Source organism: Ambystoma mexicanum, chromosome 3p (assembly GCF_040938575.1).
Source record: "Ambystoma mexicanum isolate Mex_15411 chromosome 3p, UKY_AmexF1_1, whole genome shotgun sequence".
Lineage (NCBI taxonomy): Eukaryota > Metazoa > Chordata > Amphibia > Caudata > Ambystomatidae > Ambystoma > Ambystoma mexicanum.
Genome location: NC_090925.1, coordinates 761,520,363 through 761,548,329, shown reverse-complemented (window position 1 = coordinate 761,548,329; position 27,967 = coordinate 761,520,363). Strand labels below are relative to the sequence as shown.

The window sequence follows — 27,967 nt, the reverse complement described above, 5'->3', positions numbered from 1 at the left end:
ACATGCTGAGTTAAAACATCATTGAGGCCTTGGATGAAGACTGATCAGGAGAAAAAATGGTTAACTCTAAAGGAGAAAAAAGTACAAATTACAGGGGCACCCTGTGACCCTCAGTGGGAATTTAATCTCAACACTCCTGCTCTGCCTGGCCGTTAGACTTCCTTATTTCTCCCGCTGCCCGCACACCCAACTCTGAACCAAAACCATCAAGATATAGTGGCATTGATTGCAAATATTTTGCAGCAAGAAAAGAAAATATGGTCGCACAGGCATGTTTTGTGACACTTATGCATTATCAAAATAGTAAAGACGCTCTTGCATAGATAGTCCCTTAATTTAAAATTGTGTGGGGCTTTGGAACAATGGCACTGTGGGCATTTAATATCAGAAATTGACAATCTATGGGCAAGACAGTGGGTACAGCTTTTTCTGTGCCCTTGCTACAACTGTAGATTTCAGATTTCGGGAAGCTGCACGCGTCTCTGTAACCATTCTGTGATATCTGGTGTTGCATTCGAAAATAAAAAGCTTTTATAAAACAAAGGGAGAGAAAGTTTAAACACTTAAGCAAACATTTAAAATAAATAGCAAAAATGTATGTGTTTCAATGGGGGAAAAGTGGGGTACCCACTCATTTTAATCTTAAAAGGAGAGTGTGTTGTAAAAGAAAAAAGGGCAGAGTGACACTTGGGGCCAGATTCTGAAAGTACCGCAAATGAAAGGAGTACAGTGCATAAAGCTGACCTGACTATTTTGAGAGGGGCTGGGCAGTTGAAGAAAAATGCGCCGTCCAACTACCTTGCATACGCTCTCCCTACACGAATGTATTTAGACTCCAGAAACCACGTGGTTGCTGGGAGTGCATTTCACCAACATGGGTCGTTAAAGGGCGCGTCTCTTTGAAATACCTTAATGGGGGAGAAAAAAACATTTCATCCCCGTTTGGAGGACGGCAATGCAAGTGTGACAGCTGTGGTATGACTGCGATGTCGCATTTTAAAAAATAAATCAATCTTTTACACACACACAAAAATAAATGATCATGGCTGGGTCAGAAATAACTGTCATTATTTTTGCCCGTTTCAAAAGGCGGCAGGCCGATGACCCTATTCGGCAAGTGCTTTTAAAAGCCCTGAAACGCCCTCTTATTTGCACAAATGAGGGGCAAAAGGGCATCGGACTGAGCGTCTTTAAGTAGCGCTCATTCAGATGCCTTTTATGAATTGAGCTCCTTTTTTGGCGTAAGTGAGGAGTTGTGCTAGGCATCTCCTCACTTGTGTCAAAAATAGTTTGACTCTGCCCTTTAGTATCAGTGAATGGCGTATATATGGCAGGGCAATAGGAAAACCGAGGTGTCACCTGTCAGTGTTTACATTAAATTATTACAGGCTGTGGAAATCGGAACATCCCTGTAGTAGTAGTGGTATTCCAGCTATTTTAATTCCTTAAAGATGGAAACCAACGGACACCTAATACTAACCTACCCACACAGCTTCTTGGACTCTAGAGGTACCAGCAGAGTAGTGCTGAAAATACTGCATGAAAAGTCGGGTTTTGTTGTGTGCCAGCTTTACTGGGCCCTGTGCCCTAGATGCTTGGGGTTCTCCCAGTGTCGCAGATATGTAAGGACTGGAAAAGATGTCAAAGCCCCAGTCTCTTGCATTGAAACATTGGACAAAGGGTTGTCCTTACACAAAGATTTCTGCGCCACACAAGTGTAGTTTGGATGAAAGTTTCCTTTGACTAAGGTATTGGCTGTCTTTGCCCATTGTGAGACATGTGTTTCGACACCGCATGTGTCTTTTTTTCAAATCAGGGCCACTATAGTAATGTACAAACATTACACGCACCCACAGGCATGATACACAGAAGCAATGACGAACCCATTGAAACAACCATATCAATTTAGGTAAATTGGAAATATGACAATTAGTTCAATTCAAAATAAAATTTGCCATTTGAAAAGTAAATTTCAGATAAAACAGGAGGGGTGACTGGGAGGAGGGTGTAGGGCAAAAGACAATAGAGATAAGGAAAACGGTATTTGGAGAAAAGAATAAACAACAAACACAAAGTTTGTATACATAATATCCACAGTAAATTAGATGAACATAATTCCTTAAATTAGACATATATTATTTATAAATTGGTGATAAATCATCAGGCCATTTATTGTGTGATATTGTCCCGGTTAAGGGATTATTTAGTCCTCTCAAAAGGTCAATACGCTAATTACATCATGAATCTTGTATGGTACATTAGCAAGTTGCAGGGCAAGGAACCTCTGTAAGGTATATTCAAGTACCTTAACCTCTACCTGATAACATACATAGTCGGTTCAAACTGTGTCTTCATAGAGTGGGTTAAATCTCTGCTGTGAACAAAGGAATTTATTTAGTTCCTGATTTTGAAGTAAGCTGTATCAAGCATGGATATGCCATCCCAATATACCACCTTTATAGGGAATTTGTGGTAATTTTAGTGCAATGTGGAGTGGGACCCTGTGTGCGCTTGAAATCTGGTTCATGCAGTTCCTAATTTCAACAATCCACAATATCCAGCATAGCCATGTCGCCCTCAAGTTCCATGGTTTGCTTGTTTACATGTTTTACAACGTGACTTGTAGTGTACCTTGGTGCTTGGTAATAAGTGAGCACAGAAAAATATATTCACTGCACGTTTCTATCTAACGTAGTTTTTGTTCCAATATATATATATATATATATATATATATATATTATTTTTTTTTTTTAACACGTCCCTTTGAATAAAGCCAGATACAACAGACTTTACATATTGAATTACTGCTGCCGCTTTGAAAAAATGCCAGTTCTTGCTCATTTAAAAGGTTGCCAAACGTTATGTTTTCCTTTTTTAGATCGTCCTGTTACATTAATGTTTTGGGTCCCCAATATAATTGGTGTGTGGTATCATTGTGGTCCATTCTTAATGACTGTATCTTCCCAATTATCTATCTTGTAGTGGTGCTGAAAACGCTAGGGACTTACCATAAAATGACCATCTCCGTCTCTCAGCGTCTGCTTCAGGAGTCAAGTAGTTTGCAATGTGTTCCTTGTAACTATAGTGACTTTAAGTCCCTTCACAGTATTCATTGCCTTGTGTTGCTTGAATTCCACCAGCGCCATCTTTTGGGCTAGCATTGCATCTGGTCGAATAAAATGCATGCAGTGCTGCCCAAAACATGGTGTGTTTGAAAGGCAAAACTTCAAGATGGTAATGCAACACGTGTGGTAGGAATATTATTACATTATTGAAAAAGTCAAAAATCGTAATTATCACTAAACCACATTTACTTGACATTATTTGCATGTGTATTACGAAAAAAACATTTTGTTTTCCCTTTTAATTTATTTTTTTGTTTAAGGCTTCTATAAGTGCTGTTACTTAAGTTTTAATATGCGCAGCATTATTACAAATGTCTTGTTCCTACACATAGCAGCAAAAACAAATATGTTGTTAATTTTGTAAAGAACACAAATGTAGGATAAATGGCAAACTCTAATGCCTCATCTTGAATATATGGTGCTTTATTGTCCTATATTCTGCCGGTGGGGCTACTACATGTGCTTCAAATGGTACCTTTGGTATGCCTGTCAATTAGGATGTTGTCGTCCCTAAAGGATGTTCCAAATTTGTCCCACAGTATAAAAGTTAGAATGTTGTTTGTTCCCCATGAAAAGGCTCATTCATGGGTGGGGGTGTTGTCAAAGTGGTGAAACCCATTTATACATATATCTTTAGTTGTGTATTAGTTATGGATAGTGTAATTTACATTACCCAACTTAATGCTCCATTTTATTCATTATACACATTATTCATACTTATGCTTTTTAGTTATAGAAAATGTATCATTTCATTGTCTTGAGTGAGTCCAAAGTCAATCGAGCGAAATCGGCAAATTACTTGTGCCTCAGCTTGTCAGAGCAATAATTCTTTCTTACTCCCTCTTTTTCCCAAGGTTATTTTCAAACCGATAAATTGCAGGTTGTGTTTTTCCTCAAGTTGATGGTGTGCTTGCCAGTGTTGGGCAAGGGGCAATGATGCTTCCTGGCTGCCAATTCCTGAGAAATGCTCACGGATTCTTGTCCTCAGATATCTAATGGTGCTGCCGATGTAGATGCGTCAGCACGTGCAGATAATTGCACATACAACATACTTGGTCCTGCAATTAATAAAGCTTGTGATTTTCAAAGAAGTGCCATGTGCATCTGTGAATAGTTGTGTGCTGCGATGTGCGAATTTACATACTCCACATTTCCTAAAACCTGTAGGCATTGTATTTAACCATGTTTGTGTGTTTTTCAGTTGCTGGTGTTGGAAGTAGAGACAGACTTAGCGTCATTTTCAGAGCTTTGGCTCTCCTGTAAATTATTTTGGGTTTGTCATCGATGTGGGGTTCAAGATGTTTATCCAGTTTGAGCAAGTGCCAGTTTTTAGAAAGAACTCTGTAGATTTCGTAATTGTCACACAATGTAGTAATGTAGCGTACCCTCTCACTGTCTTCTTTTGGTTTCTCTCTCCTGGTGGTCATTGTCTGTTCCCTTGGAATTAGTTGTGCTTTGTTATATGCTTGTTTTATGCATTTATTGTTGTATCCTCTTTGTCTGAATCTGTTCGTTAGCAAATTACATTCCCGTTGGAAATCTTCAGAATTGGCAGTTTCTCCTAGCCCGGATAAATTCTCCCTTGGGTATATTGTTTTTGACTGTTTTTTGATGACAACTGGAGGCGTCTAGCGTAGAGTTCACTTCTGTTGGTTTCTGAAATGTTTTGGTCATCGGGTGATTTCCTTTGACATAAATCGTGAGATCCAAAAAGTCAATTGAGGTATCTTGGGGTACCTTGGTGTAGTCTGGCCTTGTCAATTTAAGAGCTTCACGCAGTCTGTAATAGAAAAACATTGTAACCGTGTTTGACTCCCGTAATTCCTCCCATGATATCAACTTCCCGTAAATCGTAAGATCCCCCAATAAACTGATCGCCCAGCTTCCCAAACAGTGTCAGGAATTCGTGAGCGGTAAGCCCCTAACCTTCTATATGGAAACGTCGGGAGAGTAGGAGGCAATTAAGTCCATTACATGTGCGGTTGTCTGCAATGCTTTACAAATGACTGCTGTTGGTTGGATTTTGGCTCGGTCACAAGTGGGGGGGTGGTGGGGAAGCTTTCCACAGGAACCTTTCAAATAGTCAGGGGCTATGATCGCCTTTTCTAATGAGACGTGCGGGAGGTCGGGTGTAGGGAACCACCTGCAAGTGGAGAACTGAATTTGAGTTGCTAGGAAATGTATGTAAAGATCTGGGTTTTCCATTCCTCCCAACTCGTAGGGCATTGTCGGTACCCTGTAGGATACCCTAGCTTGGTGACCTGCTTATACTGAACGGATCATCAATATCTTGAGTTTTGGCCAGAAGGTCATGGTAGGCCAAATATGGGTGTTATTGAAAATGTACAAGAATTTCGGGAGCAGTATCATTTTGGCTACGGACATCAGGACTGCCTGTGAGATGGGTAGTCAGACCCACGTCCCTACTCCATGTTCCATTTGTGTTAACACCATCATATAATTGTTGTCGAAGAGGGATACCTGGGAAGTGGAGGTATTCATTCTCAGATATTCTATGCCCCGTGGGCACCATCTGAAATCGTCAGTTATATTTTCCTGGTGAAATGCTGAGGTCAGTTGTAAAGCCTCAGATTTAGCCCAGTTGATCTGCACACCGGATATTGTACCATATTGTTGAATAACCTCTACGACCATTAGCAGATTCACCTTTGGATGTTTCAGGTATAGTAACATGTCGTCAGCATAGAGTGACATGATCGAGGAGTGCGAGTGTAGTCTGTCACCCTTCGTATATGGTATTCCCTCCGATGGCAGGCGAGGGGTTCTATGGCCAGGGTGAAGAGGATACGGGACAGTGGGTACCCTTGTCTGTCTGGTGCCACGGGTTGGTATGATGCCCTCGGACAGGCTCATTTGTGTATATTGCTGCCTGGGGGGCAAGGGCAGCCCTTTTAAATACAACTCTTTCACCTCTTCAATTCTGCCACCAAGTATAGGCAATGCAAGGCGAAACTTTGTGGTGTGAGGTACTCAAGAACCCATTTTGTTGATGTGTGTTGTCCCCAATCCCTGTCCACAAGCACGTACTAGGAAGGGAACTACAGCACCTCGACTGAATGTTCGTGAAAACGCAGTGCATCCTTTGGATCCAAGCTTTGACTAGCTGAAAATAGACTGCATTCATTTCAGACATCCTTTCCACCAGACCTAGGCATGTGAATGGTCTAGGTGACCAACTCGCAGTGCTCTAAGATTTGTTGCCACCTCTGCACTTCACTCTGAATGTTCTATTCATCCAAAGTTAAACTTTTTCCTCTACCTGCTTTAACTTATTTAATTCTGGTAACTGAAAGGTATGCCCTGGGCTCTGACCATTCTTGCTGAAGCGACTTGTGGTAAATAGTAACGTGTTTCTTTAGAATACATGGTCTGCATTATGCTTTGTTTATAATTTTGTATATTGGCTTTGAACAAAAATAACCTGTGGTCTTCTGTAGCATGTGTATGATCACTCGGATGAAATTATAGGGAGACAGTCTGTGACAGTTAAGGACAGCAGCAAGCTAGCGAAAGGCACCAGCTGCTGCAATGCTCCGAAGTCCTTGCTTTACCTGGGGTGTTTGTGATGCTGGTGGGTGGAAGTTGGCACATGTAATTTAATAGCATCTCTTCTTCAGGCTTTGGAGCGGTTTTATGAGCAGGTGATGCAGGGAATCCTACGACATATCAACTTTGAAGGTGAGTCTGCCTGTAAACTGTGTCCGACAACAGAGAAATTCCCTTGTGTTACACCAATCTCAGTCTTGATGTGAGCTGTACCTTAGGCGGTACCGCTCATAGGGCCTCAGGCCTCAGACCTCTGTCTTGTTCTATCACTCTCACATCAGACATCAGACAAATGCTATCTCACAAGTCGCACATCTATCACGCCTCACCCAGCACAGCAGCATAGATCTTAAGGTATGAAGATATTCCAGGATAAACCCTTACAGAACAAAGCTAATCCTTAGGTTCCACAAATGTTACAGGCTTTGAACAGCAGAGCTAGGCCTCATGTTTGGTCCTGTGCATTACTGGATGAAAACATCCTCAACCTTTTTAGCACAAGAACGTTTTCCAAAATTCTGCATGGAGTTAGCTGGAATTTAAGGGACCAAGAGCCCCACCACTTCACTCCACCACTGCCTTCAGATTGTGTGTGTGTGAATTTGACAGCTGAATCCTTGAAATGTGTTGTTGGAAAGTGACGTGCCTTTCCGTTTCATTAGTCTACACCTTGCTCGCCCTTCCATCTATCCCTATTGACTGTTCCATCTTCCCATTGTCATTTTCACCTCCTTTTTTGTTCCTACTCTCCTTCATCTTTGTATCACTTGTCCTTGTCTGATTGTCTCCTTCATTTCTTCTCTCCTGCCCCCAGTGGTGAAGTGTGTCCTCATCGCCAGTCCTGGTTTCGTGCGGGATCAGTTTTCAGACTACATGTTCCAGCAAGCTGTGAAGATGGACAATAAGTTGCTACTAGAGAACCGGTCAAAGTTCATGCAGGTTCATGCCTCGTCTGGACACAAATACTCCCTCAAAGGTGATAAACCACTCCTCCCCCTTCCATTGGCACCCCCTATGGATGCCATTATCCCTAACAAGTGAAACGTTATACTAACTTAATCCCCAGGACACAGTGTTCGAAAAATGACTTACCCCGTTCCCAGACTATCAGCCCTCCACCAGTGGGCACAACCAGTCCTTTCAACCGTACCATTGCACCACCCTATGAAGTATAAGGAAAACAGTGTCCCTGCAGATGGAGCTACCCCCATCAACTTAAACCTGCCACCACACGTTCGTAGAGGTAACCTCACAAAGGTGAACTACCACCTATCCAACCAGCTGTGTGACCCATTGCCCTCCATGTCTATTATTCTCCCTGGAAATGCCCTGTCCTAGACAGAAGTACCCCCTGAATAGTTCACTGATCAGTAACTTAATTTCTGATACTTGTTAATCTGCTTAGAATCACATGCTGTGCATATGGTCCGACATCCAGTGGTAACCGCGGAGTATTGCATCTTGTCTTTCGGGGGACCGAAAGGGGACGTCGGCATAGGCGTGTCTGAAACACTATCCCTATCGTGATGTGTGTAGTACCCAAAATCCCTTGCGCGCCGAGGTCCCTCAGATTGTTTTTTTCCGCCCAGATAACTGGTCGCCCTATAGCGGAGCTCTTCATGAGACATTGTTTATCTTACCGAATTGTCGGTTTAATCCCTGTTAAGTCACTTCGCCTATCAAGAACATCTTCGACGAAGACTACGGGGGAATCGTCTACGGCTGTGGGTTCCGGCGCCTAAGATCCGGCGCTCGGACCTCCACGTGGTCGGGCCTAGGGAGAGGGGCTTGGGGTTTGCCTTACTGCTATGATGTCTTTCCTCTTTTCTACTTCTTTCCTTTTTGGTCTGGTCACCCTTCCCTTCTGCTATGGAAAGGACTCCATTTAGATTCTGCCCTGTGTGTAGGGTCAGATATCCGTGGAAAGAAGAGCACACGTTGTGTAACGCTTGTCTCCCCCTAGAGCACTAAAGCGGTGTTCGGCGTGTAAACTCCTAAACCTAAAACCCTTAATGAGCGCCGGTTGAAGCGGTGGGCCGCGTACGGAATGTCACGGGTGGAGCCTCCCTCCCCTGCCGCGACACCAGCCGAAAGTGACGGGTACATCGGATGACCAAACGTCCAACGCGGATGTTATAGACCTTGAGGCGGACTATTCTAGAGCCGCCACGCCCGTCCCCGACCCTTCCAGGCTCGACTCCGGTCCTGCTACAGGGACCACACCGGTGACAGGGGCGTACAATCGCACCGCACAAAGCACACAACCCAAGCGACCTCCGCAACAACTTCGTCGAAGAAGGCGAAAGCGCCATCGGATCGGTCTGATCCGAAGCCTTACCCGCATCCGCAGCAGTGCATGACGACTGGGCTTAACAAACATAACAAGGGCGCTACTCTCCAAACTACACACGCGGAAGTTTCTGAACAAGAAACTTCGACGGGTTCCAAGGTTTCCAAGGCCCGTGCAGGCCCGAAAACTACGAGTAGGCCTCTACCCGAGAAGCCATCATCGGAGGCGTTGTCTCCCGAAGATTTGGTGACTATCAGTAAGAGCATCAATAGGATTGCTACGGCGGTGGCCTAGTACCGGTTCCGCCAACAGTTATGGGCCAATCCGCCGAAAGGTTTTCCACAGATTTGGAAGACGACCCCGAAGACTCTTACGAAGAAAGCCAGGTACCCCTCTCAAGCACCCTGAGGAGATCCTCTCAACGCCTTAGGGCGCAGGACCCGGTTCCTACTCTGCTAGATCCATTTGGGTCATCCAAGTGGACCATGGTGCAATTCGAGGGGTGTATGGATCGGCTGGAGCAATTTTTCAGGGCTTCTGATCAACCTCCGCCGAAAAAAGCTTGGGTAGACCCTAACCCTCAAACACAAGTTGCCCAACACCTAGATGTCCAACACTATGTTGACTATCAAGAAGATGTCCAGAAAGACACGTATAGAGACATCTATACAGAAGAAGAGGAGGCTTCTTTTCTGGACAATTATGGGGAAGATCAAGGTGCAACGGACAACTGGGAAGACTCCCAGCAGGATGATCACAATTCTGATATCGTTTGCCTCGACTCTCCCCCGGTGGATGATCAAATGGCTTTCAACAACATGTTGATAAAAGCAGCGGAATTCTTTAAAATTGCCACGCTTGAAGCCTTGCCTGAACAAGATTTTGCGGAGGACATTATTAATGACAAGCCTCCGGCAAGCCAGTCTATCCCTCTCTTGAGCTCTGTAAAGAGACGACTGGCCCCTTCCTTACTCGCACCCACTCAGACTAGGGCTGTAAACCCAAGGGTCGAAAAACCTTTCCGGCTCTCCCCCACTGACCCGCTTTATATCAAAGTGCACGCAATCCCAGACTCGCTGGTGGTGATCAACACTTGCAAGAGAGCAGGGGTTCCCCTTGCCACGGGAGAGTCATCCCCGGACAAGGAATCCAAAAGGTTGTATGCCTTAGGCAAACTGGTCACGTCGGCGGTGGTTTATACCGTCCGTCCGTTACTGGCAAGCTACGTCGACGCCCAATTGAACCTACTCCAGGAAGGCCTTCAGGAGGTTCCGGAACCAACCAGAGACAAGCTTCTCGCCATTGTTTCGGATGGCAAACTTACCGATCAGAATGTTGTAAAGAATACCCTGGACTCCGTAGAGACAGCAGGCTGGTCTCTCGCACAGGGTACTCTCCTAAAGAGACACGCCTGGCTGCGCGCGTCGGGCTTCAGGCGTGAGACCCAGGCATCCATCATCAACAAACCCATTGAAGAGGCCAACCTCTTCGGGAAGGCGGTAGACAACGCATTGGAGACAGCCAAGAAGGATCACGAGACTATTAAGTCGCTGCACCAGATTTCCCAAAAACCCTTTTGACAGAGGAGCAGTAATTATCGGCGGTCCTTTCGAGGACAAGCCCGCGCCGCTCAAAATAATTTCGGCACGGGCAACTTCAACTCAAGTCAACCTGCTGAAAGCCCCACCTACTACCCCGAGAGGGGTCAGAAGCACGGAAAGTATAGAGGCAGAGGTTCCAATTCCAGAGGAGCGTCAACTTCGGGTCAGAAATGACTACCAAGTTCGGGTCCCCTCCCATGTCTCCCCGGTCGGAGGGCGATTAACATCTTTCCTCAAGGCATGGGAGGGGATAACTTCAGACCAGTGGGGTCTTAAAGACGGTCGCCCACAGTTACTGCGTGGAATTCGCCCGACCTCCACAGTTCAGACCGCCGAAACATCAACGCCTTTCACCAGAACATCTGCAGATCCTGATCCAAGAGGCGGAAGCTCTGCTGGGAAAGGACGCCATAGAAGCCGTCCCGATTCTTCAGGTAAACGAGGGTATCTATTCAGTGTACTTCCTTGTACCCAAAAAGGATCTCACCATGCGTCCTGTTCTAGACCTGCGCCCAGCGAACAAGTTCAGAAAGCCCCAGAAGTTTTGCATGGTAACACTGCAAGAGGTGATCCCATTGCTAAAACAGGGGGACTTCATGACAACATTGGATATGAAAGATGCATACTTTCATATTTAATGCTGCCAGCGCACATAAAATACCTAAGGCTCGTGATTCAGGACAAACACTACCAATTCAAAGTACTCCCCTTTGGCATAGCCTCGGCGCCAAGGGTGTTTACCAAGGTCCTGGCAGTGGCAGCGGCACAACTGCGCAGACTTTCAGTTCCAGTTTACCCTTACCTCAATGATTGGCTCATCATGGGAGACTCGTTCGACGTTTGTTTTTCGAACACCCAAAAGACAGTGGACTTACTGTTCAGCCTGGGATTTTCTATCAACGAAAAGAAATCCAGCTTAGTCCCCAGCCAAGTAAAACAGTTTCTGGGGGCTCCAATTCATACGGAAGAAGGTCTAGTCTTGCCTTCCAGCGAGAGTGTTCAGAACATGCTCTCTCAGGTTCCTCAGTATGTAGCCAGTCGAGAGGTGACGGTACGCAAAGCTATGCGTTTGCTAGGGATGATAGCGTCATGCATATACTTGGTTCCCCACGCGCGGCTGCGCATATGTCCCATGCAAGACTGGCTCAACAGCCAGTGGTGTCAGGCCAGCGGACAATGGGAAGATCTGTTAGTTGTCTCGCCAGCCCTCGTTCTCTCTCTGCACTGGTGGTCGAGGGAGAACCTCTTAAAGGGGAAGACCTTCACCACCTCTGCAGTGGAAGCCACTCTCAAGACAGACGCATCTCTCACAGGGTGGGGGGCTCACCTGCTTCAACAGACAGCGCACGGAGTGTGGTCCCCTCAGGTAGCGTCCAACCATATAAACCTACTGGAGCTACTAGCAGTGTTCAAAGCATTGAAAGCCTTTCAGGAGCAACTGCAAGGGAAGACAGTGCTGGTCCTAACCGACAGCACAACAGCAATGTATTACCTGAACAAACAGGGTGGCACTCATTCTCCAGGGCTATCCAAGCTGTCCCAAAACATCTGGATATGGGCTCTCAAGCACAAGATGTTCCTGATAAACCAACATGTTCCAGGGGAACTCAATCTTCTGGCAGACATACTCAGCAGAGATTTTCCTCTGCCAGAAGAGTATGAATGGCGACTGCACGAAGACATTGTATCCAACGTCTTCGCAGAATGGGGGTTTCCAGAGATCGACCTGTTCGCTATTCAGGAGAACGCCCAATGCCAAGATTACGCCTCCAGGTACCCCCAGAACCGATCCAAGGGGAACGGTCTCTGGATAACTTGGTCGGGGAAATTCGTCTACGCTTTTCCCCTGACTCCCCTTCTGAACAAGATGGTACACAAGATGCACCATGAACCAGTCACCATGATTCTGGTGGCTCCCATGTGGGCCCGCCAACCTTGGTTTGCGCACCTGATGGAAATGTCCCTCTCCCCATCATTCAAGCTGCCCTTCCCGTACAACATGTTGTCTCAGGACAGGGGGGGAGACTCTGCACCCATGCCCACAAACTCTGAACTTAGCAACCTGGCTCCTAAGGTCATAGAGTTTGGACATCTGCAACTCCCTCAAAGATGCATGGACATACTGAGGGAGGCAAGAAAGCCTAACACACGTTATTGCTATGGCAGCAAATGGAAACGTTTTGTAATCTGGTGCAGCTCCAAAGGCGTCAATCCCACCGATTGCTCGCCTTCACACATTGTGTTATATCTTACCCGTCTGTTGACTCTGGGTTAGTCTTCAATTCCTTAAAGGTTCACCTAGCGGCGTCGTCAGCCTACACCACGTCACAGCAGAAGGTGTTGTGGTGGAAAATACCTTTTGATTAAACCCTTTATGGAAGGGGTTAAAAGAATGTATCCCCCCCCAATCACTCACCCAGCCCCTGGGTAGGATCTAAATGTGGTTTTAACTAGGCTCATCGGACCCCCTTTTGAGCCTATGCATAAAGCTAGTCTGAAAGACCTGACTTACAAGACAGCCTTTCTAGTAGCTATCACTTCTATCAGAAGAGTTAGCGAACTACAGGCCCTCTCGGTTTTGGACCCCTTTGTTACAGTCCACAAAGATAAGGTAGTTCTGCACACTCGTCCCAGATTTGCGGCGATAATTTATTTCGAAGTTCCATGTGAACCAGTCAATCGAATTACCCACGTTCTTCCAGAGACCTACTAACATGGCCGAACGAAGCCTTCACACACTAGATGTGCGCAGGGCAGTCATGTTCTACATGGATAGAACTAAACCACTGAGGAAAACTAAACAATTCTTTGTTTCAGTGGCAGCTGGTAGAGAAGGGGATCCTGTCTCTAAATCATCAATATCAAGGTGGATTGTCAAATGCATCACACTATGTTACCCTCTTGCAAAGAGAGAACTGCCCTTCAAGCCTAGAGCACATTCTAGTCGAGGCAGTGGGGCATCCATAGCATTCATTGCAAATGTTCCCCTAGAGTCCATTTGCAAAGCGGCAACCTGGAGTTCTGTACACACCTTTGCAAAACACTATTGCCTAGACACTCATTCTAGGTCTGATTCTCAGGTGGGAAAAGCAGTACTAAGACATCTTTTTTCTACTGTTCCTTCTCACAACCCACCTCCTACTCTGGGTACTGCTTGCTAGTCTATGCAGAGCATGTGATTCTAAGCAAATTAACAAGCATCAGAAGACATGCATTACTTACCGTAAATGTATTTCTGATGATTGTATCTGCTTAGATTCACATGCGCCCTCCCTGCCTCCCCGCTCGGGGTGGAAGGAACATAGACTTCTTACTACTTTCTCTCTTCATGTACTCACTCACTATAGCCTTGGGCTCCCTCATGGCAGAAAAAATACAATCGGAGGGACCTCGGCGCGTGAGGGATTTTGGGTACTACACACGTCACGATAGGGATAGTGTTTCAGACACGCCTATGCCGACGTCCCCTTTCGGTCCCCCGAAAGACAAGATGCAATACTCTGCGGTTACCACTGGATGTCGGACCATATGCACAGCATGTGAATCTAAGCAGATACAATCGTCAGAAATGCTTTTACTGTAAGTAATGCATGTTTTATAGTTCATATGCTCCTTCAGGCTATACAGAGGGAGTCTGGACACTCTGCCCTCGTAGCAGCCTCCGTTGTCCTTTCCGTCCGCTTATTGCTGGCATGCCACCCACCCATTCCCATGCTTTAGCAGACATGATGCCGTTGGTAGTTACTGATATCCCCTGAAATGGTCCCTCCGTGACCCATGTTCTAAAGAGATCGTCTTAATCCATTAAGTGACAATTTAATCACGTTGTAACAAGCTCTCCCTTTTCTCTCCCTAGAGGTCCTCTCTAACCCTGCTGTCACAAGTCGCCTGGCAGATACCAAGGTAAGCTTGTAGAAGATCTTCACAACCTATTGTCTGCCAGAGAGTTAATGTTTGCAATTTCAGCAATGTTCACACAAGCAACCACATCTTTCACCTGATCGTAACATGCGCATTCTCTGTGAACTGTTTCCTCATCACTGCCCACCCTTGTTATCATGAGGCGCAGGAGATTGGAACAGAGCCATCTGTATTACTAACCTTCCAAATACTGAGAAATCATTAAAAATGTATCGGCTTTCTAAAGCTTTGTTCGTACTGTAAGAAAATTACTTGTTGTTTTTGGTCTTTTTTGTACCATAAATTAGAAGGGGTGATTGTGCTAAAACACGACTCCTATGTCTATACAACTGCTTTATTTACAGATTAAATCCTGCATCTTATTAATAGGGTTAATTATGTTCGATACATGTGAGGACATGATACTTGCCATTTAACAAAGCTGTGATATACAATCGCTGGATTGGCCAATTAGACAAAGCTATGTTGCAAAAGCTGTAAATCTTCCCTGATTAAATGTCTTCGCAATAAACTGAGTAGACCCTCTTGAAATTCAAGCATGTGACCTGCAAATCAAGACCACACCCCTGCAGCAGGTACACAATACCACCAACTGGCACACAGATTACAAGAAGGGTAAATTATTTTTCCAATAGGAAACTGAGTCTACTTATATTTGGACCTGTGATATCAGAATATTAAAAGGAAGGAAGCAATGGGTGAAGGGCAGGTACCAACCTACTCTGTGATTAATATACATTTAAAGGGCAAAGAACAAAAACACCCTTAGTGAATTCATTGCCCTCATAAAGATCTTGATGCTAATGCTTAACTTTTCGTTGAGGACTATGTAACCATCGAACATAAAGAATCTGAATTGTAATCACTCTCTTCAGTTGGGCCTTTTAAAGCTAAGGATTTCTAACACTACAGCTTAAACTCTTAGGTACTCTCTTTCTAGGGAGTTTCTCTCTTTCTAGGGAGAAAAGGGAGAAAAGATTTTCCGACTGTTATTCCTGAATAATCTTGATGAGTTCAGCTCAGGGTCCTGGAGCAGTTACACCCTCTGTCAGTATGAAATGATATATGATGACATGATATGGCATTTATAACGCGCCTGTACACAAGTGTTTCAAAGCGCGACGGGGCAAGGGAGGGGGAACAAGGGAGGACAGACAACGATCTTACTAGGCCACAGTTCCTGTCTCCTCCACTTGGGAGGAGACAGGAACTGGGCCCTGCCAACTGCTGCCTTCCCCCACTGGAGAAGCCAACATTCTGGCTTCCACCCAGATAGACCACCTGCTCTAGGCTGCAAACGGTCCCCATACGCCCTAGAAAAGTTCAGTTAACTAACCTGGTCACAACCTTTAGCTAAAGACTCTTTGTGCCTGCTATGTGTGGGTTATTTTGCCTCGTAGTTGACTAACATGTGTCTTTGTTGAGGATGGAATTCTTAGGAGTGGGACTCTGAGGGATTAATGTTGAGAAAGTAACATCTGCTTGTACTCTCTCTAGGCTGGACTATTGTAACAGATCCTCACCCCCCCCCACCCCACCCCAAATGGAGGGTCCCACCTCATGCAACCCTCTCTGGGGGCAGATGCCCCTTCCTAGGATCAGATATCTGCCCCCAGGGAGGGTTACAAGGGGGTGCCCCCTTTCTACTTCGGTTGGGGGAGGGGCACCCACACTTTCATTCAGTAAGAAATCCATGGTGGCTAGTGGCCCCCCACCTCCACCCCCTTTTCCCATCATTTCATTTTTTTTTACATTCCCTTGGGGCAAATGGTCAGCCATCTCCCCCAGGGTTCACATGCATGTGCCCCCATGCTTTGGGGGCCGGGAGGGGGGAGAGGGCTGCTTACTTGAAGCAGCCCCCCCCCAAACTCACAAACGCATCCATGGTGGTCCAGTGGGTTGCTGGTCACGGATCGAGCGCTCTGCGCTGATCCGTGACCAGCAATGCCTCATATATGTGGTGTCCTTGGAAAGGGGAGAACCTCCCTTTCCAAGGACACCACTTTTTGCGATATCCCTGGTGGTCTAGTGGGCCCCAGGGCCCCAAACCCCCTCCTACCTCCCCCCTTCCCTCGATTTTTTTTTTCTTTTTCTTTTCACCCCTGGGGGCAGTGATCATCCGCCCCCAGGGGTCTCTGGCGCTGTGGCCCCGCTTACCTACTAAGCAGCCCTCCCCCCCGCGTCACAAACGGATCTGTATTGATGCGGTGGCATTGCTGCCCGCGGATCGCGTGCCCTGCGCCCAATCCGCGGGCAGCAATGCCACACAATGGGTTCCGTTGTAAAGGGGAGAATCTCCCCTTTCCAACGATACCCGCCTCGATCTCCGGCTTGAAATACAGCCGGAGATCGAGGCAGAAAAAGAAGGTCTCTTACCTTCGCTGTTCCCCGCAGCAGCCGAAAATGGCTGCTGCAGGGAATTTACTTTGTTTCACGCGACGTGTGTTACGCACGCCGATGTGAAACTGAAGGTAATCCAACCCCCTGGCAGTGAGAGGGGACCTCCCCCTCACATAGCCAGGGGGTTGGATTAGTTTTGAGCGATCCCTGCTTTGGAGGGCGTCGCTCAAAACAAGGTGCTGAAAAGGACGAGCTATCTCGTCCTTGACACTGCGTGTGCACTGCCAAGGGCGAGATATCTCGCCCTTGGCACTTAAAGGGTTAAAGGAGCAGCAAGCAACTTAGACACTTTGTTACATATTCTTTTGCATAGTTACAGTTAAAATACTAACTCATTTACAAGTAAGTACTTTACACTTGTTATAATGGTGGCCCTCCTGTGCATTACCGTGGCTGATTTGACAGCCTGCAAGTACTAATGACTAAAAGTCATAAAGTAGTTTCACTGCCACCAGCAATACAATTAATTTTATTTTTTTATTTTTTTTATTTATTTGATTTAACTGTCAAACGGTTTTTACAAAAAGAAGCAGGAAGAAGTTCGATGGGCAGAATTCGGTGGGCCTTTCCACCCTCCCTTTATTGTAATGACTCATTTTCTTTTGGTCCAACTAAACCAATGTGTCTGAAGAATCCTACCACAGCAATCTCTCATTGGGTTTTTTCGCCACTAATGAGAGGAGACCACCATACTTGTTCATCATAAACAAAAAGGTCCTTGAAGAGATGTCCCAGCCAAGTCTTTCTTTCGTTCTTCACGCCTGAACATGAAAGTAAGAGGTGTTTTTATAGACTCAACCTGCTTTGTCGTCTCACAAAAGCGGCAATTATGAATTCGCTAGACCTCTTATGGCACGAATTTCATTGGTGCTCATCCGATTCAATGAATCCTTAAACATTGGCAGGTTAGTTGGTCTGGGAGGGCGTCTCATTAAGTTTTTTTTTTTTTTTTTTATGTCTTGATGGAAGTTCTTTAGTGAGTGTGTAACGTTGCAGCTTCCTGCAGAGTTTCGATCCAGTCGAATTCCAGTAGTTCTTTATTGACCCTTACCGGGTTCTGAACAAGCTCTTCTTCATTACTTGGTATTCGATCAAAAATTGTTCTTTTTTTTTTTTTCCTCTATTTCATGAGCATTGTATTCTGCTTCTCCTCCATTTCAATTTGGATGAGTTTAAAAAGTGTTTTAGTGGATGGGATAATGACTTTTCTGTAGAGCATTAGTCCATTCCTTTCCACTATTGCTTTAATAGAAGTTGTATATAGTTCACAGTGGGTCAAGGCCATCAGTGTTGCTTAAGGCAGGGCCAAAACACGCCGCCAGAATCGACCCTCCAATTTCTTCCAAATTGTGTCTGGTAGGAAGGGCATGGCTTCCGCTCCGTAAGGTCAACTAGGCACAATTTTGGCTTTGAAGAAGTTCAGTATAGGTTTTAATGAAAACCGAACAAACGTCCTATTGACCACTTTTGCTTGTGCTAGCAAGGAGGTGATTTTTTTTCATCAAGATACTCTTGCATCGGAAGCTCAATGCTGCTGCTGTTTAGCACAATACCAAGGTATTGTCATGACCCTTGCCCCTGGCCCTCACTGGCAAGTCAGCCTTCCAGTTAGGGCCAGGTCAAAGGCCTTGAATCCTCATCCAAGAATCTCTTGGAGTCAGTCCTGGCGCCTTTGGCGCCAGGCTCATAACCATCATGAAGACCAACATTAGAATGGGACTATTTACTTGGGACTATTTAACTTGGAGGGGGGGGGGACTGAGCTATGCGATCTAGTCTTTTGGGTGTGGCAGGCCTGGGACTTTTTTACCTGGACTACTTTACCTGAGACTATTTAAACCGCACCCAAACAGCAGAACATGCTTTGCGTTATTCTGCTGTGGGCAGCGTAACGCTCACCGTGTCCAGTTCTTTGATGCCAGCTTGCCTGAAACCAAGGACCTGCAGAGGGAGAAAGAACACTACGAAACTTACCTGTATTAGTATCCTGCCTTCAATCCATCGCCGACTTCAGTTCCACTCACCTGAAGGTATGAACTCCCACTCACCTGAAGGTATGAACTCCATCATCCATGCACCGCATGCATTCTGGAATACCATAACCTGGAAAGAGGAGAAAGAAAGACAGTATTAGTAAGCGTTTACTCACGTTTCCTCCCGAATGAAGAAAGCCACACAATTCTTACCTGGGTAGTCGTCTCCTGGTCAGTATCATTGCTGGAACATTACGGCGCTCGGCGAGGAACATCGCAACCTGCAAGGAGAGAAAAGACACAGGTTAACAATATAAAAGGCGAAACAGCACTGCGCATCGCGCATTACTCACCGGACAGCATCGCGCACACTGTGCTTTCGCCTACCGACCCATGCTCATCTTCAAACTGCATGACAACACCAAAATACCTTTCCATACCTAAAAGGAAAGAAGCAAGACATTATTATTCGAACTAAGAGGAACATAAGAACTGCATATAAAGACTGTAAAGCAGCAAACCTACGGAGTCGCAGCAGGCCTGGATTCCCACAGGGGGGCTTGCACCAGTGAAGTAACGTGGTCGCTGCTCGCCTCCCACATCTACGCGCCCCTGCCACGAGGAGCAGGACTGAGAATCCACCTTTTACAATATTAAGGTGAGGAGAAGGCCCAAGGGGGAGGAAGGAGTTGAGGCCAATGGTGGTGGGAAGACACAAAGACAATCTGGTATTAAATCCAGCTCTCCTATATTGCAGACCCATCTTTAACCAGAGACCTTACCAAGGGACCGGGAGAGGGTTCGAGAGTGCAAATCATCCAACCAGAGCTGGGTGGCGTCCCCGTGGAGACCAGGTGAGCGTAACAGGTATTTAAAGCTTTTCACCTTCTATAGTTGACTCCCTTCAGTGAGTTTTTGAGTTTTCTTGTTCGTCCCAGACTTTCCAAACAACATAGTTTTTGTTTTTGCTTTTAATAGCTCCAAGTTGTTTTATTTCAGGTAGGCAATCAGTTTGTTCAGCTGCCTTTGGAGACCCACTGGTGTTTGGTCGATTAAAATTATGTTGTCCGCATAAAGTAGTTTGGGGATTGGTAAGTTTCTTATCGTGGGGAGTGGGTGGGATCACTCTTATCCTTGCCTGTGAGTCCATAAAATCAACTATCGGAATTGTACAGGACTGGGGCTAGTGGACAACCCTGTTTAACTCCTCGCGCCGTTAGTATATCTTGAGATAGAAGGCCAGTTCTGTTCCATCTCACTCTCATAGATGTTAAGGAGTATAGTGAGTTAATGGGGGCAAGAATCGAATCTGGGCAGTTTGCTGTTCAAGCTTGTTCCAGAGCATTTCCCTGTTGACCCGGTCGAATGCCTGGACCAGGTCAACGAATACCAGATGGACGGCTGGTTTTCCATCCAAAACTTTTGCCTTCAGGGCACTGAAGAATATGAGGTTAGCAGTGGTGCCCATGCCTTTCACAAACCCCGCCTGTAAGGGATCATAATATTTTGAGAGTTTTATCCATTCCTGTAGATTTTCTAAAGCAAAGGATCCAAAAAGTTTGCCAATGGTGTCCAATAAAGCGATGGGCGGATAGTGACAGGAATCAACCTTGGCACCTTTTTTGAAGATCGGGACAACATGGGTTTTCTTCCATGATGGCAGAATCTCTCTTGTTTCAATGCAGTTGTAGAAGACCGTGCTAACAAAGGCCGCCCAGGCTTCCGGATGTTTCTTCAATTCACGATTGGTTATTCCGTCTTGGCCCGCCGCTCTTGAATTTAGCTTCCTGATCTTATTTAGGATTTTGTCTGTATTAAATGAGATGGGATGTTCCAGTTAATTTGCTAGAACAGGTGGGTTCTAGGTGAAAGGATCGAATCAAAAGGATCGAATGACAAAAGGGTTGAATCAAAAGGACCGAAAACAAAAGGATAGAAAAAATCTTTTTTTTTGTACTTTTTTTTTTTGGGGGGGGTCCCCCCCCCCCCAAAATCCCCCGTTTTTGTGGTTAAAACCACTTTTTTTACCTGTACGGAAAAAAATTTGACCCTTTTTGTTTTTGGTCCTATTGCGTCGACCCTATTGCATTCGATCCTTTTGTAGTCGAAACTTTAACCGGACACCGAGCAAGTGACATCCTTCTGGGAGGTTTTTTATACAATTCTGTAAAGTGGGTAACCCAGATGTGCTTGGCCACATTATTCTGCAGGACCGTGTTTGTCCCATTAAAGCTTGTTCTAATCAAGGACCAAAAGTCCCTTGACCTCTTCCCACTCAAAATCCGAAGCATCTCTTCCTAATCTGCTTGATATAGTAGATGGCGTCTGTGTCGCAGCCATGTTCAATACATTTTTGCCATACCCTTGGCATCCTCAATTAATTTTGGATTACTTGGCTGCTTGGCCTGCCTCTTGGCTTTTCTTACCAGCCGCCTCTTTTCTACCAGCGTTTTGTTGTAAGCGTGTACGTTTTATTTGGCCGAAATAAGATGAGTGGTCGGCTTCATTTTGTAGGTCACCAATAGGGGGCTATAGTCTATTTTGTCCAGCCTCACGAGATTCCTGTGGGAGGTGAATAGCTGATACTTCTCTGTGAGAGACTTCACTGTCCTTGCATTTAGTCTCAAACGGGTGTTGCCATTGCAAGTTTCCAAGTCTGCAGACATGAACAATGGTTCTGTGCGGCTTGATTCCCAAGTTGTGACCAAGATATTGTGGTCGCTGTTTATAGTTTTAATCACCCTGAAACTCACAATTTGGGCCAACAGCTCCCGTGAGACAAAGGTATGATCTAATGTCATACCTGTTCCATTTCGCTCCCAAGTTGGACACACAGGCTCAGAGGTGTCTCTCTTATCCTATGTAAGTTGTGGAGATCATTTGAAACCATCAGCAGGTTCCATTTATTTCCTGTTGGTGACGGGAGAATAGTGTCTTTTAACTTGGGCTTTCGTTCTTCTTCAATGCAAACAGCATTAAGATCGCCAGTAATGATTATGTGATCCACTTTGTCAGCCTCTTGCGTTTTCTCTAGTAGATCCTCCATCTTCTTTAAATAGCTTGTTGTGGCAATTACTGCCGGGTTCCAGTATGTGTTTATCAAAAGGATAGTGTCTGATTGTGGCACTTCTTTAGACTTCTTTGGACTCTTTGATAATAAGCATTGATTGGATGAAGTCCGAAGTTAGTATGATGTTCTTTAGTTGTAAAGCACTGCCAGATCGTATGGCTGTCAGATCTGCTGAGGGGCGACCTTTTTGGCCTTTCTTGGCTGGAGAAAATGCCAAATCATAGCCATCCAAACTCGGTTCAAAGAACAGCCACGTCTCTTGTAGACATAGAATGACAAATATTCCCAGTTTCACATCTGAAGGGGTTGGAAGGTGGCTGAAACCACGGGTGTTCCAGTACCCCAGAATGTGCATCACGTTCTTACTAATGTGGCCATGGCATTTCCTCTTAGCCCTGGCCATTTTCGTCAAATCAATATTTAATGGCGAGTTTACTTTTTGATTCAGGATGGCACGAGAGGTCCATGTGCAATTTATTTATTTGCTCTTTTATTAGTTTTATACTGCTTCTTCTGTTTCGCATTGGTGTAGACCCATTTTTTGTTTTTTTGTTCTATGTCTTGCTCAAAAGTTATTTTTAGTTGCGCGCGCAGGCTTTTTGGATATCTTCCAGGATCTCTGATGTGGAGGTCTGGCTCTTTGCCCTCTGTTGAATAATTGCACTGTCTTCACCGCATGGTTTGAGGTTGGTCTCTTGCTTAGGATCTATTCTCCGCTGTGATTTTTGACTGCAGCTCTGGTTTATTACCCAGATTCTCAGCTCTTCCTCTCCCACCTTAACCCACCTTGATGCTCTTGCGGGAGGGCTTGATTGGTTTACTGCGTTGAATCTCTGCAAGCCCTTATTCTCGTAATCTGTGTTGTCCGACCATTTTGGATGTTTTCTGTGGTCCTCTAAGTTTAATTCGCGAAGATCATAGGCCAGTAAACGAAAATTGTTAATGGCTTTTTCAGTAAGTACTTTACTTTTGTTGAGGCTATATGAAGAAATAAGGCATCTCTACGATCTTCATAAACGGGTTCAACTATTTCTATGTCGTCCAAGTGAAGGTGCCTAAGACTTGGTATGTTATCATATATTCTCATTAAAATTCTCCGGTTTAGGATTAAATTATGCTTTTTTGTCACCGTTCTTTCAAGCTTGAAAGTTCTGGTCTCTTTTATTGACTGACCTCTTATTGCTCCCGACTGCTTTATGTCTATCCTCCTCCTTCATACCTTCCTTTGGGGCTGGATCGATGCAACTCTTGCAGGGCTTTCTTCCTTCTTCGACCACCGAGTAACTCCTCTTCTTTCGATTCGCCAAGGAGTCATTAGAAGTTTTTTCCTCACTCTGATGGCTTTTTCTGGGCCGCAAGCTACAAACTTCACCATTCCTGCTGCCTCTCCTTACTGGCGAGCTTATAGCCTTGAGGGAGCGTCTAGAGTCAACCGGCCCCGCTCTTGAATTCTCTTGAACAGGAGAGGTATGTCCACTATGTACCAGTTTGCATTTTTCGGCCATTGTCAGAAATAAAGGAGACAAAAGGGCCCTAGCTTTGCTTTTCTCTGTGTATGACTTTTGCAACAGCAGGTGTTGGGCTCTCTGCTTTTCTTTCTTTTTAGTGGCTGTTCGATCAACTCAGAGTCTGAGTCTTCTATCGTATACAGGCTCATATTCGTGAGATCAACCGTTTCCTCCCCGTCTTGACTGGACGTGATGGTTGTATCTTTTGCATCCAGGCTCTAGCCAAGGTGTGGGTTGCTTGGCTAGAACCTCTGGGACTGCCATAGGAGAGCCCAAAGAAGTGTTCCAGAGTTCGGAATATGGACACAGGAGAACCCCCCCAATAGAACTCTATGGGAATTGTGGTAAGGAATCTCTACCCTGGACCAGAGGGTGAGTATCTTGAATAACCGCCCACCCCGTGATCCACAGGTAAGTACTTACATAGGTAAGTTGTGCGGAAAACTGTTCCAGCAGCATGAAATAACCTGCTGAGTCAACGGCTCTTTTCCACAGATGTAGTTTTCAGGATTCGGTTACCAGGGACCTGCACCCTGAGCCATCAATGATCCCAGTGACCCAGAAAGCAACCAAAGGCTCTTCCCAGGACATCACCCCTCAAGCCATTATTGGAGCTTTTGGTGAGGACGACTCCAGGAAGACCTAAGAACCCACAAAGATGCCTCCCGGTGGCACAATGAACAAAAGATGAAGGCAGCACAGCAGGAAATGGTCTCTAGATGGGGACAGCAGCTGGCGGCACCCTTGGTTGTCCTAAGCTGAAGGAATGGCGGGGTAGTGAAGACTCATAGCCCCTATGGACACCAGCAGCAACTCGCAGCCAAGTGGGTGATCCTGGCAGCAGATGGATTGCAGCGGCAAATAGCCCAGAAAAATGTTTGAGTGTAGCACTTAGCATAACATATGTGGGGAGTCAGCAGGAGTCTTCAGGAAGCCTGGTCTGGACTTTCATAGGCAAAAGAAACCAACTGAGATATGCCTAGGCCCACTGCCCTTAGCAAGTTTTGTCACTTGAGGGCTTTAAAAATGGCAAAAACTGTGGCATGCACCAAAAACTCCTGCAGTTGGCAAACCTACCCCCTACAAGTTGCATGAACAAGTATCAAGAGAGCAGTAGGGGCAGGACAAATCTCTGGAAGGTATGGTGCCAGTCCAATATAGCTCTAATAATCCCAATTACTGAAAAAAGCCTTTCTTCATCCCTCAGTTCTAAACTAATAGAACAGATAGTCCCCCCCTCACAACTTCAGTTCCATAAAGAAGAAAAGAACCTGCCGGACGAAGATTAATTGGTGTTTTACTCTACCCAGGTGACAGAAACCGCTCTGCTCTCGGTCTGGATGACATATTAGAAGCAGCACGCTCCTGTAATGCTTGATTTGTTATCATTCAACACGGTCGATCACAAATGTCTTTTATCACGCCTACAAGATCAAACTCATATGAATTGGTTTTGTTCCTTCTTACAAAATGTAAAACAGCATGTCAACTTAGGCTCTTTCCTGTCACCAATAAAGGTTACTTGTGGGGTGCCACGGAGCTCATCCTTGCCCCACTGCTCTTTTAACATCTACATTACAATGCTGACGACACTCAAGCATATATTAAAGCTAAGAGCCTAACACCACTTATAACAAGTTAATTAATTGCCTAGTGGAAGTTGATCATTGGATGCTCGATAACGCCCTTCAAACAATCTGTGTAAAACAGGTTATTCTTGGAGACAACCTCTAACACCTATCATCCACATACCCTGTTACATGTTCCAATGGCCTTCTCTTCAAAGGTAACACATTTAGGCTTGTACTGGTAAAATGTCCTGGGTGTGAACTCTCAGGTGAATCAATTATTAAAAGCCTCTTATCTTAAACCGAGACTTCTGTGCAGAGTTTCGAGCTGCATTAGAAATTACGATCTTTCAGTAGTAGTTGGCTCCCTCATAAATTTCAGTTTGGTCTATTGCAATTCGCTTTATATGGATATGCAAGCCGGTCAGATAGCACCGGGAGTTAAGCGCTCGCCCCCGATATCTGTGTGCAGCCTGCTGTGGCAGGTTCGAATCCCGGCAGGGTCAACTCAGCCTTTCATCCTTCCGAGGTCGATAGAATTAGTACAACTCTGTAGGATAAAAATTACTTCTGTTATTTGAGCGCTCTGAGATCTGTGGGTGTGTAGCGCTATATAAGAAATACATTATTATTATTATTATACCAGATTATCAGCTGGAGTGAATGCGAAAAGTCCAGAATTCAGCTGTTTGCGTCAAAACATGAAAAGTGGCAAAATAGGCAATCTCACTTTCCCGCCAGTCTTTACGTTGGCTTCCTGCAAGAAGCCCATTTCAAGTTTAAAGTCCTATGCTTGGTCTTCAAATTCCTTCAGGGGTTTGCCCCTCCATATCTCCAAACATAATTCCATCAATATATAACATCCCATTCTTTACATTCAGAAGACAAACATTTACTGTTGGTGCATAAATCTATTTTAAGACACTTGTGTTAGCAGATTTGCCGTCACTGCTCCTCATATTTGGAAAGACCTTCCCTTTGCAATTTGATCCATAGACCCCTTCTGTTCATTTGAGAAAGCCATAACAACGTGCTTTTCTTTTTCTCTCCTGTTTCCAGCAATCCTTGTTTTAGCTCCGTGCCTTCATAGAGTTTGGTTCGTAAGTGGTGTGTCCATTGCAATACAACAAAGCCCAAATACGATTGTACAAATGGACTTTGGGGATAAGGGGTCATTCTGGTTCATCACTAAACTGCCACTTAGTCAAAGCCCATCCTTACAGGAAGTGAGGGTAGGGAACTGTACTGGTCTACACCAGTTGGGATCAATGTGGAGGCTGCCATTGTGGGCTCAGAAAGAGAAGCAAGATATTCTAAACCACTAATGCAATGGCCATTGTTTTGCTGTTGATGTGCACTCTCTTGAACTCGCTATCCTCTGTCATGACTTGATCGGCAATCAAAAGACAAAACCAGAAACTCGCGATCAGTGCGGTTTAATCACGTTTAAATATAGTGTGTGGTAAAATAACCTTGGAAGGAATAAAGCTTAACTGAAGAGTCGAGATTAACCTTTTGGCAAGCGCTAGCTAAGAATTCATGGTTAACTAAAAGGTTCAATATGGCTTTTCTTCAGCCTAAGGTTTCTCTTCTGGCATAGTCTTTTTACAAAGCTGTGAGTTTTCACCTTAGCTAAAGTCTTGACTTGTTCCAGGCCTTTTGGAAAAACTCAATCCAGCAGCATCCTTAAGTGGATGTCTCCCTGATTTTCCTTGTAGTTTCCTGTGACTTAGTCATTCAAGCTCCTTTCCCTGGGAAAGATCGATCTGTCCCTTGCCCCTGTTGATTCTTGTTAGGCTTTTCAAAACTGGCACTGGTGTGGGGCTTTTGGAAGGCAACCCAGTGGACCTGTAAAGGTTTTTCACACTTAAGTGGCTGGTAGGCCAACCAGGGAGAAATCCAGTGTCCGTCCTAACCCTTAAGGGGGTGGTGGCAGTCCAGAGCCCTCCACTATCTAATCAGTCAACCTTTCTCTCAAGCCATGCCACAGCCGCACAATATTTGTCATTGCTCTCTTGTCTCTACTAGCAACATCCTGGAAGAACGCAGTGAGAAGCCACTCACCTTGAGCAACATCCCAGCACCATGCCCTGACAGCCAACTGACCGCAATCCAACCAGCAATGCATAGTTCTCCCAGAGTTTAAAATCTACATTCATTGGCGGCAGAGAGAAAGCAACAGAACAATAGGAGGGCCACTACTCTAAGATCGGAGGAGAAGCTGCAAGAAGTTTCAGCTCAGCAGCAGCTAACCCACAACATTGCTACAAAAACCCACAAGATTACCAGGTACCAATACAGTGGATACAATGCCCAAAACCCATGGAACATAACTTTTGGGGCCCTGGCAAGGAAGCCCCCAAACACAAACTTGAATGGTAAGCCTCCCGGGCCTGCCATTGTTGTTCCGTGGCATATCTACGTGGGCAGAGCTTAGCCCGCTGCTTATGAACTTCAGCAATGTTGACCTCCCCTCCGACACCCTTCATCCTCCTTCCTGGGTGAGGAAGACGAGGTCAGATTGGCCAGGGAGAGAAGGCCAATGTCTGGAGAGAGGGGGAGATAAAGGGAAGCAGTGGGACAGTGGGAAGTGTGGTTTATTCGGGTGAGGTGCGCGGTGGAGGATGACCATAAGACCAGCAAGAGGGAGGAAGAAGTGGCAGATTGTGGAGGTGATGTTTTGGAGGTGAGGTGTATGGTGCTGAATGAAAGAAGGGTGTCTCAGTAGTAGTCGGTGGGAGGAGTAGTAGCAATGTGGAGGAAGGAGAAGTAGTTTGGAGGAGGGAGGCGTACCATCAAAGGGTGAAGGCAAAACCCAGAAGGACTGGGAGACATCGGAAGGATAGATGATTGGAGGGAGAAGTGATTAGAAGAGGGTAGAGCCGTGGACTGGGAGTAGAAAGGGAGTAGAAGAAGGGCAAGAGAGGGAGAGGTGAGAGTGAGT

General features: G+C 45.5%; 1 protein-coding gene across 1 annotated transcript in view; it reads left to right on the top strand.

Moving 5' to 3' along the window:
* The window catches only part of PELO (pelota mRNA surveillance and ribosome rescue factor), a 240,600-nt gene that overhangs the window by 90,547 nt on the left and 122,086 nt on the right, over nucleotides 1-27,967 (top strand). The window contains exons 6-8 of the mRNA XM_069651673.1: nucleotides 6,764-6,824; nucleotides 7,507-7,668; nucleotides 14,440-14,486. Of these exons, the coding sequence (XP_069507774.1) occupies nucleotides 6,764-6,824; nucleotides 7,507-7,668; nucleotides 14,440-14,486 (270 nt within the window). The remainder of the gene's footprint in view (nucleotides 1-6,763; nucleotides 6,825-7,506; nucleotides 7,669-14,439; nucleotides 14,487-27,967) is intronic.